This window comes from Anopheles gambiae, chromosome 3 (assembly GCF_943734735.2).
Source record: "Anopheles gambiae chromosome 3, idAnoGambNW_F1_1, whole genome shotgun sequence".
NCBI classification, from domain to species: domain Eukaryota; kingdom Metazoa; phylum Arthropoda; class Insecta; order Diptera; family Culicidae; genus Anopheles; species Anopheles gambiae.
The window spans coordinates 66554084-66570808 of NC_064602.1; the positions used below are offsets into that span (position 1 = coordinate 66554084).

The 16725-nt window shown below is 46.9% G+C and overlaps 6 protein-coding genes across 6 annotated transcripts; all 6 read right to left on the minus strand.

Annotated features, from left to right (window-relative positions):
* Positions 1 to 12: 12 nt before the first annotated feature.
* Positions 13 to 3271, minus strand: LOC1272483 (nuclear exosome regulator NRDE2). Its single transcript, XM_061659250.1, has 2 exons — positions 3098 to 3271; positions 13 to 3020 (listed from the first exon to the last, which is right to left on the minus strand). The coding sequence occupies exons 1-2, from the start codon at positions 3147 to 3149 to the stop codon at positions 49 to 51; spliced, it is 3024 nt and encodes a 1007-aa protein (XP_061515234.1). The 5' UTR covers positions 3150 to 3271; the 3' UTR covers positions 13 to 48.
* A 1096-nt stretch (positions 3272 to 4367) lies between these two features.
* LOC1272484 (7-methylguanosine phosphate-specific 5'-nucleotidase) lies at positions 4368 to 7438 on the minus strand. The gene is made up of 4 exons (XM_311397.5): positions 6245 to 7438; positions 5303 to 5495; positions 4967 to 5200; positions 4368 to 4901 (listed from the first exon to the last, which is right to left on the minus strand). Exons 1-4 carry the CDS (start codon positions 6607 to 6609, stop codon positions 4785 to 4787), a joined length of 909 nt encoding a protein of 302 aa, XP_311397.5. The 5' UTR covers positions 6610 to 7438; the 3' UTR covers positions 4368 to 4784.
* A 474-nt stretch (positions 7439 to 7912) lies between these two features.
* On the minus strand, positions 7913 to 8501 carry LOC1272485 (putative gamma-glutamylcyclotransferase CG2811). The gene has a single exon (XM_311398.4). It carries the CDS (start codon positions 8499 to 8501, stop codon positions 8052 to 8054), a length of 450 nt encoding a protein of 149 aa, XP_311398.4. The 3' UTR covers positions 7913 to 8051.
* LOC133393605 (troponin C-akin-1 protein-like) lies at positions 7913 to 11041 on the minus strand. The gene has a single exon (XM_061659252.1). It carries the CDS (start codon positions 9542 to 9544, stop codon positions 9065 to 9067), a length of 480 nt encoding a protein of 159 aa, XP_061515236.1. The 5' UTR covers positions 9545 to 11041; the 3' UTR covers positions 7913 to 9064.
* A 446-nt stretch (positions 11042 to 11487) lies between these two features.
* On the minus strand, positions 11488 to 13686 carry LOC1272487 (zinc finger protein 235). The gene is made up of 3 exons (XM_061659251.1): positions 13317 to 13686; positions 13013 to 13246; positions 11488 to 12943 (listed from the first exon to the last, which is right to left on the minus strand). Exons 1-3 carry the CDS (start codon positions 13521 to 13523, stop codon positions 11906 to 11908), a joined length of 1479 nt encoding a protein of 492 aa, XP_061515235.1. The 5' UTR covers positions 13524 to 13686; the 3' UTR covers positions 11488 to 11905.
* Positions 13687 to 14479: 793 nt separating this feature from the next.
* LOC1272488 (aladin) lies at positions 14480 to 16509 on the minus strand. Its single transcript, XM_311401.6, has 3 exons — positions 16006 to 16509; positions 14984 to 15935; positions 14480 to 14900 (listed from the first exon to the last, which is right to left on the minus strand). The coding sequence occupies exons 1-3, from the start codon at positions 16066 to 16068 to the stop codon at positions 14560 to 14562; spliced, it is 1356 nt and encodes a 451-aa protein (XP_311401.5). The 5' UTR covers positions 16069 to 16509; the 3' UTR covers positions 14480 to 14559.
* Positions 16510 to 16725: the final 216 nt, after the last annotated feature.

Sequence of the window (16725 nt, forward strand, 5' to 3'; positions counted from 1 at the left end):
AAGACTAATATATAAGTAGGATATACATCACCGAAAACCATTTTATTGTTATCCTTCACGCAGTATAGCCAACTCTTCCGGGATCGCGTGCACCCGGAGCTGCTTTTCCATCATCAAATCAAGCAGCTGGGACAGTTCCTGCGGTGCGCAGGACGCCCCATCGAGGTAGAGCGCCTTATTCCACGGGCACGCTTCCAGTGCCACGTACAGCGTTCTCCGGCACTGCTCCAGCACACTGTATCCGGGTGGCGCGTTCGGTTGATCGAACAGTTCCCGCAGGTACAGCCGCCAGAGCAGTGCATTGCGATACAGTACGGCCGCACTGTCCGTGCTGGTTGATTTCAGCGCACCGCCGAGCAGGTTCAGGATACGTTGCTTGTAAGGCGATGCTTCCGTGGCAATGAAGTCGTCCAGCGTTTCAGCCGTGCACGCCTCGCGATACCGAGCAGCAATGACCAGCAGCAGTACGGCTTGCGGGGTGAGATGTTTCCCCAGTACGCCGCGCAACCGCAACCAAGGAAGATTGTCGTTAAACACCACCAGCCGCAGTGCGTACAGATTGGCAGGGAATTCGTTCAGCGTACGATCGACGAGATCAAGCAAGCTGCGCAAACCTTCCGCTGGCGGTGGCTGGTGGGCCTGCTTTCTGCCATGTCGTGCGATTTCGAACAGCTGTAGGTAGATCTCGAACAGCTGCTCACGCAGTAGCCTTTGCCTTGCGTTCGTGGGATCGTTGAAGAGGTAAAGGAACGTTTCCAGTTGTTTGGTCGCTTCCGATAGATTCGATCTTATGAGTGCCAGATACGTCACGTACGCTTTGATCGACGTTATCAAGGGATGGACTAAAAAATGGTGCTCCGTGCGAGGGTTTAGCTCCGTGTCGGGTTGGGATTCAGCACGGACGGCACGGTTAACACGATCGCTGAATTTCTGCAAAGCGGAAAGCTTGGTCGTATCTGGTACAGTTGGCGTGGTGGCCGTCGTTTCGAACGTCAGCTCGTGTCTTTTAAGCGCTAGATTTGTCAGTGTCTGAATGGCTTCATCTTTCTGTCCTTCCAGCAGTAGCAGCTCCACCACAGTCAGCACAAGATGGAAAAGATCGTTATCATCCTCTTGCGTATCATCGTCACCGGACGGTGGTGCGGCTTGTTCGGATGAACAGAATACCTGCACGGAGGTGGAAAAAATCTTCCTGCACGCTACACTAAGCCCTGTCATTTCGTACTCGAGCAATCCATATTCCGCGTACACGGGCAGGCTGTTCTGGTTCGTGCTGTGGGTGTGCTTTAGCAAGTGCTTTACCCTGGCACGGACCGCTTTTGCTTGCGCTTCCTCGAGGATCGACTTCCTCCCCGCGGACAATGCTTTTCCCTCGCAGACCAGTATGCGTTCGAGCTGTAGATAGAGAGTGAGCAACACGGCACTTTCTGTCCCGGTGAAGTGATCAATCGCTAGGGCAAGCGATTTTCGCACCAACTCAAGGTACGATTCGTGCGCAATATTTGCCCTTATATACGATGGCGCTACGCTGAGCTGTTTGATGAAAGCGTAAAGCGAACCGTCCAGCGTACGGTCCCGAAACACGTCCAGAAAGATGGGTAGCAGCTGTTCCGGGTAGTCCATTTCATACGCTTCCACCTCCCGGTCGTACTGTCGGCGGAAAGGGAATTTCATTAACTTTAACGCCGTCAGTGTTAGCTCGAACGCACGCGTCTTGTTGATGAGCGGATACACGAAACCGACCACATCGTCCGTCAGCACCATTCGCTGGGGATCGCTGGCCAGTCGACCACCCTCGAACGGTAAGTAATGGAAAGCCGTACGCAGTTGCTCCACCCGCAACCATATCTCGTTCATTGGGAGGCCCGATTTTAAAATCAACTCCTCGTACTCGATCAGCTGCTGGAAGTGTTCGGGCGAGGCAAACGTACCGTCCGTCCCGTACCGTCCACTCACGTTCATGCTCAGCGCGTGCTGCACCATGCCGAACATTAGCTCACACAGGCCCGCCTGACGACAGAAGGTGGCACAGTTCCGGAACAGCTGCAGCATCGTTTCGTCGCTCCGCCGGGCCATAAACAGGGAGCGGGTACTCTTCTCGTACAGCTTCAGCACATCCGGCACGATGCACTGGGCCATCGCGCACTGCTTGTTACGTATTAGCGAACGCCAGAGCGTCACGTTCGTTTCGTCTTTCGTGATGGCGCGTCGTATCAGGTTCAGCACCTCGTCGGTCGGGTGGACCTGCACGATCGCTTCCAGGTAGAGCTGCAGAAGCTTCTCATCGTACGGAAACTGGCGACGGGCTCGTTCGATCAGCGAAAGCTCCCGCTTGTGGTTCTGGTAGCTGTCGAAGTGGATCGGATGATCCTGGCGGTAGCGCACCAGTTCGATCCACTTGTCCACCGTTTCCTCCGCCCGGATCGACCGTTCCAGCTCTGCCTCGCGGGCAAATATTTCCTCCTGTGCCTCCTTACCTGTATGAGCTTTGCCCTCTCGCTCTTTCGCTTTCACCGTCCTGTAGTATCGTTTGTATCGTTCCCGACCGGAACCCTTGCCATTGAAACGAACGCCTAGAGGGTTGAGGGTAACCAAACGATAACGGGGACAGGCCGGACGGTGCAGCTTCTCCACTGTCAGGTAAATTTTGAGCGGATCTACATCGGTGTAGTAGTCGACTTCGGAAACGCGGACCGCAGAAGGTGCCGGAATTGCTACAGCAGTGCATTTTTGCTTTTCTGTCTCACTTTCCGGCGAGGAGGAGGAGGAGGAGCCGTGACGTCGCTTGGAGTGTTTTTTCTTGCGTTTCTTTTTGTGTTTACTTCGGTGGCGCTTGGAAGGTTTGCTATCCTTTGCCGTGTCTGGCCGGCATTCCTCATCGGCAATGTCGGACTGATTATCGTCCGGCGTTTTCGGTGCGGAGTTTTCCGATTCCGTTTCATCATTCGTTTGCTTTGTGCCAAAACGAATGAAGCTTTGATTTGTTAGCCAGGCTAGTTCCGAAGGTGCGCTTGCCGTTGCTGTTTATTGGAAGAGAAAATGTATGGTAGTTAGGGGCGAGTTTAATAACAAATGGCGGGATGTTTAAATAACTTACGTTCACTTTTAGCCACAAGGGGTTCAGTGTTGTAGGCCGGGAATAACGACATCGCAAGGTAAAGTATCGCTACACGAATATTTTTCACAAAAATGTGATGAACCGCGATTTATGCCCTTTCGTGCATTGTTTACAAACAATTGTTCTGCTCAGCTTCCACGGCTTCGGATTATTCGTGTGTCAGATGTTTTTGACAGTTTGCGTGTTTAAATTCAACGACCAAAAACAGTGGCGCTCAACGCACACGATTCGTCAACGGATTCGCATTCGAATAAAACAAAATTATCGAAATCCATAATTAAAAATTATAATGGAGTTCTACGACTAAAATATGTTACAAAATAAGCAGTGATGAAAGCACAATAATAACTCACAATTAAAGCCCCAGAGACCTGCTTGGGTTTAGCTACTGTTGAACTGACAAACCGCATGGAAAACGGTGATTTGGATCAACGAGATCGAAGAACTCTTTGGATTAAAAAAGACAGATTAGAGATGCCCATAGAGAAGCTAAAGTGTGAATGTAGTGCTACAAATCTTACATTAAAAACAAGTGTTAAAATGTCTGAAGAAGCAGCTTTTGAAATTCGTCTGCTGCATGGCGATAAACCACCATCGGCAAAACCAGTCGTGAATCATTTCCCATCCAATCCTAGCTGTCTATAGCAAATCTGGACAATCCGTTGTGATTCCTTTGGCAAGGACGCTTAGAGGAAGACATATCTGAAAGCATCACTTCTACGTCCCACCAAAATGATGCTGAAAACTGAGAAGAATTCGCTTAGGAAGCTTTACGTAAGTTTTCCTATAATTTACTATATTGCTATTGGCGTGCAATTGGCTATCAGTGATAAATTGGTCTTTTCCACATGAGCATAGTCTCTGTTGGGTACGGAGGGCACGGTCTCTTCGAGTATATTGAATTCCAAGGGGAGCATGTTGTTAACGCTTGCATTTGAATACTTTTTAGCGGGACAATCCTAGAAAGTAGGTCTCCAGCTTACCTTTTAAACCGTTTGTATGAGTCTTCAAAATCACTCGCTTAACATCCTGTCTACCATAACGAACAACATGCGTTTTTATTGTTTTTGTTGATGGTATCCTGTGAATTCTAATTATTTAATAACATCCGATGTTGATTTGAAAGGGTCACCTGCGGTTATTCATTATTCCCGCTCCTTCCAGTGAGTAAAGTGGTATTAATTCTCAAATAGTATGACCATGATAATCCATCATAGCATCCTCACCCCAGCAAATACAAAACACAGCGTTAGTCCAGAATTTATATTTTCCTTTAACTTCACATTTACTTCGAACGAATCTTCTGACCTAGCGTGAAACGCTTACAAAATGCTCAGAAATGTGTCATGATGTATGAAAAAAAAAAAAACATTACAAGACGGAACCAAATCAACAAAACTTCCTATCGAAAATCGATCACAAACACTGGAACAAAAACGCAACAAACTCACGTTGTTTGTCCTCGCGCTGAAAACGTTGAGATACATTTCCGGCAGTAAAGTAGTAACGCACAGTATAATTAAGTCAACCGAGGCCGGATGGTGCGCCAGTCGCCAGGCCAGCGACGATGGCTTTGTGATGGATGGCCACACGCTCCGAAAGCCGTTCGAAACGATGCGCGACCATTGAATGCAAGGTGCTATTGCTCGGGGCAATAGCTGCTAGCTCACTCGTGCGATTGCTTCTTCACCATGTCCACAATCGCCCGCGGGATGTCCATCGTTTGATCGTCCACCAGCACGATGTCGAACGCGTCCATGTACCGAGGTAGATTCAGTTCCGGCTGTCGAAAGGCGAACAAAATAGTGTCAAACTAACTGTTCAAAGTCACGCTCGCGCAACACTTACATGATCGAACAGAAATCCTATCTTCAGGATGTGGGAAGAGGATGGCACACCACTCGCCATCCCGGCGTCTCCGAGCGAATCTCCCATCACTATGACGTGGTCGCGCGAGTGTACAATGTCGTAGTACTCGGTACCGTCAAGGACGGTTTCATTTTTGTTGAACGTGTGAATCATTGGATTCTGCAGACCGTTTAGCATGCCATTTTCGCTGAATTGCAGGAAATTAGACACTAGCTGTAAAATGGACGAGGGCGGGAGATTAGATACATGCAACCCACCAGCAACGTTCCATTGTTGTCATTTGTCGGTAGGCCATTCTGCTTGCTATTTGCTTACCTTTACATTTGGGTACATGACGTTGGCGTGCTTCAACACGGACGATACGCAGTTGCCCAGACCGGCCGAAAACACGAGACAGGGAACGTTCAGCTCGTGCAGCTCCTTGAACATGTCGTGCGTGCCATCGCGCAGCCCATCCTTGTACCGTTTTGCTACCTCGTCGATGTCTTCCTGGGGTAGCTTGAAGCCTCTAAAATAGGAGTAACAAGAATGTAAATAATTCGATTTAAATTTCATGTGCTATTTAAAAATTGAAATTCATTTTTTTATAAAAGTTAAATTTGATTGAACCTTAATTTTTGTTGATGATATTCAAAATATGACCAATGCATGAAGGTTAAAGACTAATCTATAGATTAGATCATATGAATAATTTCTATGTTAGTAAAATATGCCAAATTTGAATAATCCCGTACAAAATTATGAACAAAACATTCACCTCCGATTTCTCGCTTGTTTTCTAGGTAGGAAAATAGGACCAAAACAAAACTAAAAATTTAAATTGGCAAAATGAATTTCATATTCACCATTGTGAGAACTTATTTTGACACATTAAAAAAAAAACACATAAAATTAGCTAATATTGAGCAATATCAATGATGCTAAATGAAAACACCTTTACACATATTGCTATAGCAACGACAACAACTTTGTTAGATTTCACCGACCACGTTATCAACGATCGGACAAAGAAGCCTGTGTCAACCTTTGCGTAGTATAATCGATAGCGCGCCCAATGCCTCCAATCTTCGGAGCATAGCCTAAACAACATTCATTGTGTGATTGATGCTGTACAGATAACCGGGGCGCGTCTGATATGATAAGCAACAAATTGTACATCACAGCATTGTGTCATTTACAGGACGCACAAGGGGGTTATGTGCTAAAATGTTAGGAATGAAAAAAAAAACAACAAACATCTTGCATCTAAATGCTTACCGCAGCAGATCGCCCGTTTTGGCCCACCATTCAATCATGTAGACCACCTTCTCCTCGTGCGCCATGTGCGGGTCGATTTCGATCGGCCGGTACTTGTGGTAGAGGTTGCGCTGCTCCAGTATCACATCCTGCGGGATGGATTTGCACTCGTTGAACATGCCGAAGCTCGTCAGCACCTTCTCGCCGTTCGCGAGCCGCTGCTTGGTGATTGTGTAATCGAAATCGGTCACCACCTGCAGCTTCTCCCTACCGCCCGCCACTAGCTCGTTCAGCATCAGCTCGACGCGGGCCGGATCACGGATCTTGACGTGCTCCCGCTGGAGGGCGGCCACCTCGCTCAGCTGAAACTTTCGCTGTCCCACCATAATCGTGCGTCGTAGGACCACTTGCCACAGCGTAATTTTACTGACTGGCGTGCGTCCGTCGGCACGCACCAAAACCCGAAACGCGACGACGACGACAGCGACAACTACCCGAACGAGTGTGTGTGTATTTTTTTTTCTTCCTTCCCTTTTTCGTCTCGGGTTGCTTTGCTGGTGCACAGTTGTTATGACCGACCACTAGATTCAAACGAAGGCCCGGGGTTAGACGCGGAAGGGTGTCGGACCTTTAATGTTTGTTGCCTTTGCCGAAAACCGCACGCGAACGAAAATACGAAAAAATGCTATTTATACGCCTGGTCCCACTGACTACGGTACTACGGGGACGCGCTGTTGTTGTGTTGTGTCAACCTCACCGCTTCCTTCCGTTGCTTCGCCTTTCCCGGTCTCCCTAGTTACTTGTTGCACTTTTCACGCACGCCGCCCGTGTGTGGGAAGGCCAATGTACGACGCTCTCGCTGATTGTTTAGGCAACGCACACGACAAAGTGTGTGTCGAAAACACCATGGATAAACAAACACGCTCTGCGTACACAATAATGCCAAGCCGTGTTTGTCGCGGTGGAACGGTGCGTTTTCGCTAGAGAGGCGACGCTTTGTGCTTCACGAAGATAAAATACACTATTCTTAGGTTTGGTTGGAGATAGAGAGGAATCTTGAATGCGAATAATTGCAAGGATATCGGTTTTCACGCGTCGAGTTGCCCTTTCTGCAGAAATTTGCACACGGCCGTACGAGGAAAACAAAGATGTAAACAAGTAAACATACTCACAGCTGTCAAGCGCCAGTTCAAAACGGTTGCTTGGGAACCGTTTGAGCCCTAGGTGGATACTGGGAAGCCTTGCGGTCATATGTAAGATTTATTTTTATTTTCATCAGTTAGATTTTTTTTATTTAATTTAAATGATATTATAATGCTGTTATAATTTAAAACAAAGAAACATATGAGTCCAAATCTTATATAAAATACTAATTTCGCTCATTTTTTCTTTAAATATAAATTGACCTTGTTTGTGCTCATAGTCATATCCTTGTACGAATGTGATCTAAAATTGTTAAATATTTACCTGATCAGGCCCATTGCACTTGCTGAACACAGTTTATTTTTTTCATAAAATTCAAATTAAAAGTTGAAGCTTTTAGCACTTGATTAGACAATTAAAAGCTTTTGTGACATCTTCTACGTGTTTCTTTTTCTTTCTGTTCCTTCCCATCATGTTCCCCAATGTAGATTATAAAAGATGTGTTTAAGCGATTTCAAATGACCTTCAATAATGTTTGACGACTCATTGCGAATCTGTTGGCTCTTCTTTGCCGCTGCAGCTTATCTTTATTTTTGTTGTGCACGCGCCCTGAATGTCTAATTAGTACCAGCGCCTGCTATTATTGGCGGCATCGTACCAACCGTACCACCCCATCCAATACAGATCACTCATCAAACACGATATCATCCGATTCCGCGTACGGCTTTTCGGGCGTGTCCCGGTACTCCTCCAGCAGGGGCAGCTCCAGCAAACGCTTCGGAAAGCTTCGTATCAGATAGACCCAGCAGCACTCCACCGCACTGCTCGTCTCGTTCCGTATCTCTTCTGGCCGGCGATCGTACAGCTGCGGATAGTCCTCCAGCACGTCGAGCCGGCCCAGCATGCGATCGTCGATTTCGTAAATTTCGCCCACGACCGAGTGCCCGGTGCCGCGAACGTCCAGCAGAAAGGGCACGTTGTGCCGGGTGGCAACGACGAGCGGATAGCGCCCAACCGTACGTCCTTTGGCGATGAAGCGGGCCTGCCCGTTGGCCGCATCCGTCAGCCAGTGGTGGTTCGGTTCGCCCCTCTTCAGCGTCCCGTAAACAAACACTCGGCGAAGCGTGGTGGACATGTTTGGAGCGACGCTAACTATGATCCGCTACTACACGCAACCGCATACGAATCAGCACACTGGCGAACTGTGTGGTGAATGATCTCGTGCGCTGTACGCTTGTACGGGGCAAGGCTAGCGCACTATGCCAATCTCATTATCTCGCCGGCAATAGATAATTTCGTCTAGGCACGCCTTGAAGTAGTAGTAAATGTTTTTTTCTAACACGAGCGAATCTGGAGGTATTAATTGCTTTTTTCTTGTTTTATTCTAACTGCTTAAGATTGGTTCCGCACTTCCGCCCACGGACACATTGTGTATGGCTTGACGTTGCTTTGGGAACTTCGGAATAAATTGACGTTTGTTTGATTTATTATCATTATTACACTCCACCATGTAATACTAAGTACAAAATAAATCGTGTGCGACCTTGTAGGATTCACGTAAAACAACCCGTTAGGGTTTTTTTTTCGACAACATGCAGAACGCAGAAGATTTGTTCTGCTTCCCTTACCCTGCTAACCACCTATCACTACACCTTTTTTACCCCCTTAACCCACACATACACATAAACACAACACACACTACTCATCACCCTTGAGCAGTTCCTCGAAGATGTTCACCTTCCCGGGCGGCCGGCGCGAGTACGGTTGCTCCAGCGAGTTCCGGTACTCGGTCAGCATCGGCAGCTTCAGCAGCCGGTCGGGACAGTTGCGCAGCAGGTACAGCCAGCACGGCAGATTGCCCCCCTCAATGCCGACATTAATATCCTCGACCTGCCGATCGTACAGCTTCCGGTAGTCCTCCAGCACGTCCAGCTGCTCGAACAACGGATCGTCCACCTCGTAGATCTCGCCCGTTACGTAACTGCCGGTGCCCGGTTTGTCCAGCAGGAAGGGAATGTTGTACCGGGTGGCGACGATCAGCGGGAACCGCCGGTTCGTCGAGCCCTTGCAGATGAACTTGGCGTACCCGTTGTCGGCATTGGCCAGCAGATGGTGGTTCGGTTCGCCGCGCTTCAGCGTACCGTACACAAACACCCGGCGCAGTGCTCTCTGGGCCATTCTTGCACGTTCGCTGTCGGATGTGTTTGCAAGGAACTCTCTCTCTCTCTTGCTTTAAGGCTCTAATCCAGGGGTTGTAACCTTAAGGCACGGTGTGCTCCAGCTAGTTTGGAAGCCCCGGATGTAATGACTAGGAATGCAAATCAGTCCACTTCGGAGAGGTAGTTGGTTTCGATTTGTGCGCACCAAAGCAATGTTTCACGCAGTTTCACAATATTTGCTCTTGCTGTCGGACGCGTGCTGCTCCCGAATGTTCCAATATCACACAACACTCCCAAGATATGGGCAAAAGAGATATGGAAGAACGAACACGCCCGTGCACGGCGAGAAGACGACGACGCACTGAGTTGGGGCCGGACAATGTAATAGTGGAAATTAACACTTTACAGCGCGTTGGGGATGAGATTTGGTTTTACTGAAAACCGGCCAGCAGGGATACACGCTGCAAGGGAGAACGGAAAAGGACACACACACACCGGTTTTGGTTTGGTTCGGTCGGTTCGTCTGGCAAACCGGTTGGGCGCAATGCTCTTTCCGCGGTCTTCTTCGTCATTGCGCCGCATTCGGCGGCCCCGGTTGACAGTTGCGCTGCGACTGTGTGCGTTTCTATGGTATTTGTGTTTTTGTTTTCGTTTTGTTCTTTTTCTTTATTTTTATTTCTGCGATGTATCAGCGTGGGGGAAACTCTGCAGCAGAAGGAGGTTCCATCTTTTTTATTTCTAATGCACCAAATTCATAGTAAATTCTATACATAATTGAATGCCATCGTTTATCAACTTTTTTCTTTTATTTATTTTTACCACTACAATCAAAGCGCAAGAACGCAATTTCCCTTTCATTCGAGGAATCGTCATTGCAGCTGTAAGTTGTAATGCTCTAGCGAAAACCGGAACGTGTCTTTACGGTCTGCAAGTGGAGAGGTGGCTTTATCCCGTTCGTTCACAGTGGAATAAAGTGCTTTTCTTGAAATCTGCTTTATCTCTGCTTGGAATGCATACCGGAGCAAGGTTCAACGAATTTCAATGCGTTTTAGTGCCTTGTTCTTGTTTATTGTTCTGCCTGGTTTTTACTGCCTATCCGTAGGTGCGCTGACCTTGTATAGACACTTCCTGGTTGTCGAGTGGGACGTCTACCTGCCTGCTACAACCAATATTTTCTGAAAGGCAACTTGAGGGCATATCTGCTAGGACGACCCGATGGCGTCCCATCTGTGCCATTTTGGTTATAATGCCAGACGTTTTAGCTTTGTAATGTCCTTTGCGCTCTGGAGAAAAATATCGTGAAATGTCCATTCGTTAAACTACTTAAAGAATTATTAAACTCTATCTCCATTCAAAACATGACAGCAGCACTGTGATTAGTTTCTTTAGGATATCCTTTTTGTACTCAACGACTGACACTAGATGACTGATAGTAGAACGTATATTAAAAGTTTTTTAAACATCTGATCATGCAGATATTTTATTTCCAGTCTGGTTTGCACAATAAAGCCTATATGTATATCTCCCGGTTCGCATCCTTATAGAACAGGCATCAGAACGGGAATCAGTCTTCAAAAGAAAATTCTTCTGGCACAAGTAAGTAAGTAAGTAAGTAATAAGTAAGAAGGTAAAGGTCTAATTGCTAGCCAGAAGGCCAGAACATTTGCTGTATGGAAGCAGTTGAATATTCTGCGCCAACCTCCGTCGACAGGGCTTTCTTCTTGTGGTCTAGCTACATAACTTATCTGCAAACAACTTACTGGTAAGAGCATGAGTTCAGCTCCTCTTATGCCTCTCATGTCTCATCTATCGTATCATGTCGTTCATCGGCTTGGTCGGGGTATCCGATTTGCCATACCGCCATTTCAAAAGTCATGAGTTCTCAAAATCTTCAGGATTCTCAGGAAATCTTCTTCAAAAATTCGAGTAACCCGCACAAAACTTCATTGAACTCAAGATAGATTTGTTCGAAATTCCGATTAAGGCAATGTATAACAATGTATTTATTTGACAAGACGTTTTACGCAGACGTTTAATGTTTACACATACATTTAGTGCATTAAATATGGCGATCTTCTTCTTTTTATTCTTCTTCCTTTTGGCGTAACGACATCCGCGTTAATGTCGACCTATACAGGATTTCGAGACTTATTTAAGTACCACGCAGTCAGATAGACAATCACTTTGCTTCGGGGGAACGACCCATACGAGGCTTAAACCCAGGACGAGCATGGTCTTAAGTCGTGCGAGTTGACGACTGTATCACGAGATCGTTCCTATGGCAAACAGAGCCATAAAATATGTATATGGCCCATATGGCTCATTAAGACGAACTTATAATGAAAAAGTCGCTAAAGAATTCGACACACTTCCCGACAACTCAATACTTAGCATTCGAAGCAACCATCTCCACCGTATCCGTACACTTTAAATGCCCTTTATCATCGATCAAACCGAGCGCCACCAGCTCTTGGGGATGTTTGGCTTTCATGTGCACGCTACGACCCTTATGATGCGCAAAAGCCATTCCACAAATTCGGCAGCACAACGGCTTCTCCCCAGTGTGTGTACGCATATGCACGGCCAGGTGCGTGGTGGTTCGGAAGCGCTTATCACACACACTGCAGCTGTGGGGCTTTTCACCCGTATGCACTCGCAGATGCTTGTTGAGCGTCGTGCGCAACAGGAACAGTTTGTCGCAAATCTCGCACTTGTGGTGCTTCTCCTGCGAATGCGTCAGCATGTGGCTGCGTAGCGTTCCGGCAAACAGGAACCGCTTCGGGCAGAGATCGCACGCATACTTTCGCTCCCCGCTGTGTATTCGCATATGTCCCTTCAGGTTGTTGTTCTCCAGAAAGGCTTTGCCACAGATTTCGCACTTAAAGTCACGCTTGCGCAAGTGTACACCGTTAATGTGCGATTGTAGCTTGTGGCGCGAGGTAAAGCTTTTTGGACATTGGTCGCATCGGTGCGACCGTACCGAATGGATGGCCATATGCGACCGGATATTGTTCACCGATGTTCCACATACGGAGCACGCTATCTTCTCCTTGGTAACGGGTTTCTTTGATTCTAAAGCTGTCGCATCACTAGTGCCGATTGGACATTCGTTTTGTATGATGATTGTAACTTCTTCGGGATGATCGACTTCTTCTAAATTATCATCCGTATAGGTGAACTCTATTTCCTCTTCGTATGTTGCACATTTTCCATCGTCATTTAATGCCTCTATCACCCGATCCTGCTCTGTAACTGCAGCTTCATTTTGTACTTCCGGTTTGTTTTGACCCTCAATCAATGCACACATAGATGCTCCCGACGATGTGATGCGCTCTGATCCTTCATTTTCAGTGTTTTCTTCGACATCTTTTTGAGTTAGATTGGCTGATCTCTTCTGTACCCGTATTCCATGGGGTAACTGTAAGTAATTATACGTGAGCTTATTCTCGTTTCACCATCAAGTAAAAAGTCCAAAATTATGCTTTACCTTTTTAAGTATTTCTTCACAATTTTGCTTCACTCGTTTGGTAGCCGATTTTCTTTTGCTTTTGCGTGGCAAAACATCAGTCTTCTCGGAACGATTTGTTTTAGCTTTCTCTTCCCGAATTCGATGCAGAATTTGTATTGAATCGTCGCATTTGCGTTTGAAATTTACAATAACGTTCAGGTTCTTCTCACATGCTTCACACAGAAAGTTTGGCAACGCATCGTTCTTGTTTATCTGTTTCGGGGATACGAGGGGAAATCATTATTCATTTTAAAACTACATCTCAACTACATGCCATGCTTACCTTTATCTTAAGTAAATCGAGTGCAAACTTTACAAAGTTTCTTATAAAGTACACATTCCGTCCCTGTACGTTGCAGTAGATAGAGATCAACCGTTCCCGGGATAGGCAGAGCCGGCATAAACGATCAAAATCGCCGACATAGGATTGCCAATCAACAGCCATTTTACTCCCCGTCGGCTCAGGATTTGTGTCCATTTTGGAGTCCATGGAGGATGTTCCAGTGTAAGGAATTCCACAAACAACACACAACACAGCTGGTTCTACAGCCCGAAACGTAAACAAAACCGGTGATTGTCAGTTTGAAAATTGGGCTTCGTTTATACCGCATGGTTTACTTAGAGTTGGATCGTGTAAAAGAAGGAAATCGCGCCATTACTACGAAAAGAAAACACATGGTGTTGCGGCAGTGAAAATTTGTAAGTGTGTGTTTTCTAGAAATGGAAAAGGATGAAGAATACAATATCATGAATGAAAAAGCGTATTTGTAGAAATTCTTCTCCTTTTCGGGGCTTTTAGCGGCTGCATCATCACCAGCAACGTCTTCTGATTGTTTGCATACATCCTTGTTGATTTCTACGGTTTCCAGTTGATTACGCATGCTTCGTTCCTAGTTTGTTGTTGTATCGTTAGTTAACAGGAGTGTAGTATACTTTACTTAAATGCCATGCGGACATCAATATTTCTTTATCGCCATGTTGGAAAATGCCACAGCTATAGACCGTCGCTGCCACAAAACTTCCGAAAGTGGCGAGGTCTTTTGCAGCTTCTGCAAACATGCCAGTGCACACACTTAACGACCTCCACCTAAGGCTGAATGTGACGGCTTCATAGTTAAATCTGGTCACATCTGGACAGTTAGGAGCTACAAACTGTAGAACAGGGGCCACAACAATTGCAGCTACAGCTATCAGATAAGTTATTTTTGTTTCAGGACATTTCGGATATTCTTCAGCAACTAAGATACTCAATTTATGTACTAATCATTTAACTCAATTAACAGTCCGTAGTCTCAGAAGAAAGGGAATTCATTGACCTGACATGATTTATGATGATCCTGTTCAATATTCAACAGACGCTACCCATTTTATCCATATCAGAATGTTCGATAAAGCAGAAACTTTATCTCTCTATCTTTCTCGCTATCCGTACTAGAACACCATATCGACATAGTAAAAAAAGATTTATTTAACATACGTGAGTGTAGTGGTAGTAGTCCTGCTCCATCTTGGCATCAATGTAACCCCTACAACGGATAGTACTCAACGCGACCGGATGACCAGCCGATCGTGAGCACAGACTGTGCGTCCGAGTCGTACTCCTGCTGATAGTTTTCCTGATAGCACATGCACGATGGATACTCTACGCCCACGCCAAAAATGAGGCAGTACGGATCGATGTTAATCTGCAGTCCGGCCAGATTCGTAAAAAAGATGGCAATGGCCGCGGTGTTTTTGAACGATATGGCAAGAAAGCGGTCCCGCGGGCACCAGGCGAGTGATTGCGCTTTGCCACCGATCGCTAAACCACCGTCAGTAAGTTTCTGGTCGAGATCCACCAGTGGGAAGGCCAGCTCGTACGATGCGCCTGTGGAGGAGAAAACACCAACAAAATACGTTAAATAAGGTGCTTGTTTTGTTGTTTCATTGGTGCTTTAGCATCTCTCTTACTTTTCAAACCGGACAGCCGCATGTAGAACAGCTTCATATCGTCGGTGGTGACAAAGAGGAGATGCTTCTCGTCCCGGGACCAGACGAAAGATTGTAGCGAACCATTTGCCGTACTCCAGCCGACTCGCGTGACACGCTCGGGCGGTACCGTGCAGAGGTAGAAATCTTTGCCAATTGTACTGGCGATCATGTTGTAACCGAGCGGCGCATAGCTGACCAGGGCACAGGGCAATTTCACGCGATGCATCGGAACGCATCGCTGCTGATCCACGTTCCACACGAGCAGATGCGTGTCGTTGATGCTGGCCGTCACCAGCAGCTCTCCGTTACTGCTCCAGCTAACGGCGGTGACCGGTTGGTGCCGTCCGTGCTGCAAATGAACCGCCTGCGAGAGGGGCCGCGTAATCTGGCTCGTCGGATCGACGCTCCAGATGAGCACGCCGCTTTGGCATCCGATCGCAAGCTCGCCTCCGGTGTACGGTCGCCAAGCGAGACAGGTAACGGCTTTCTGGAGACTGCTGCGCAGGATCGGCGTTACGCCGGGGTTGCGCGTGTAGATACGCACCGTATCGTCGATGGTCGCAACGGCCAGCTTGAAGCACAGCGGATGCCAACTCAGACAGCGTATCGTGCTCTTCTGCCAGTTGCGTGTTTGCGAGTGCTTTGCCACCAGATCCATGGACAGTTCGCACGGGTACGACTGCCAGTACTGCTTGAACCGTCGGCCAATCATTTGCAGGTAGGTGGCGGCACGGGCAACAAACCGTGATTCGGACTGGGTCGCTTCGCCGAGCGCTTCGAGCAAACCGAGCTCCATAAAGATGGCCAGTATGCGCTTCGGAAGCGACTCCGTCACGGGCACCATCACATCGCGCGTACTCTCCGACCGCCGGCTGTGTCCGGGAGGGTGCAACATTTCACGTGTAAACACTATATCCGGATAATGATCGCGCTGCAACGGGAACGAGAAGCACAGGTGGTTAAGGCGAGATGAAGGAAACCTGGGGCAGCAACATACTTACGGCTGAGAACCCAATCACTTCAGCGCTGGGAGGGAAATTGCTAAGGTTTAGTGCACGACTCATTTTGTAACTTTTTTATTTACCCAAACGATACAGAAAGCGATTGACCGGGAACTGTTTACAAACGCTCTCAACAAAAGACCGGCTCTTTACGACCCCCTTCCGATTGGGCGCTCTTTTTCGGGCTGTCAATATTTGCCCAAATGTCAAAAGCGGCATCCTGCTTGTCACTTGTTTCAAATTGATTTAAAAATAACGTTTTTACTTAAACGGTTATTGATCTTCATTTTTATATAAATTGTTGAGCATGAGCTTAATATAATTCATCCATGATTTAATATCATTCGACACGTAATTTTTTTTACACTAATTTTGTTGCCTTCCGCTCCTAAAGCGATAGCTATAATTGGCTAGTTCGGTATCCTTGTTTACAATATGCTCGTGCTATTGATGCTTTTTTAATACATATATTAGACTTCTTTTCATCTTTGGTGTAACGACTTAGGTGGGCATGCCGGCTTATGTATAAAATATATAAATCGGAACAGTCAAAACCTTCATATTAAGGGATGATCCAGATGTCAATCGAACCCGTTCCGGCCCTGTAGAGGTCGTTATATCGAATATACTTCTGGGCCGTTGCTTATCGATGATGCAGTGCAAGGATATATCTTTTGCCTGCAACAATCTTCGAACACTCCAGATCTTCGTCATCCAAAA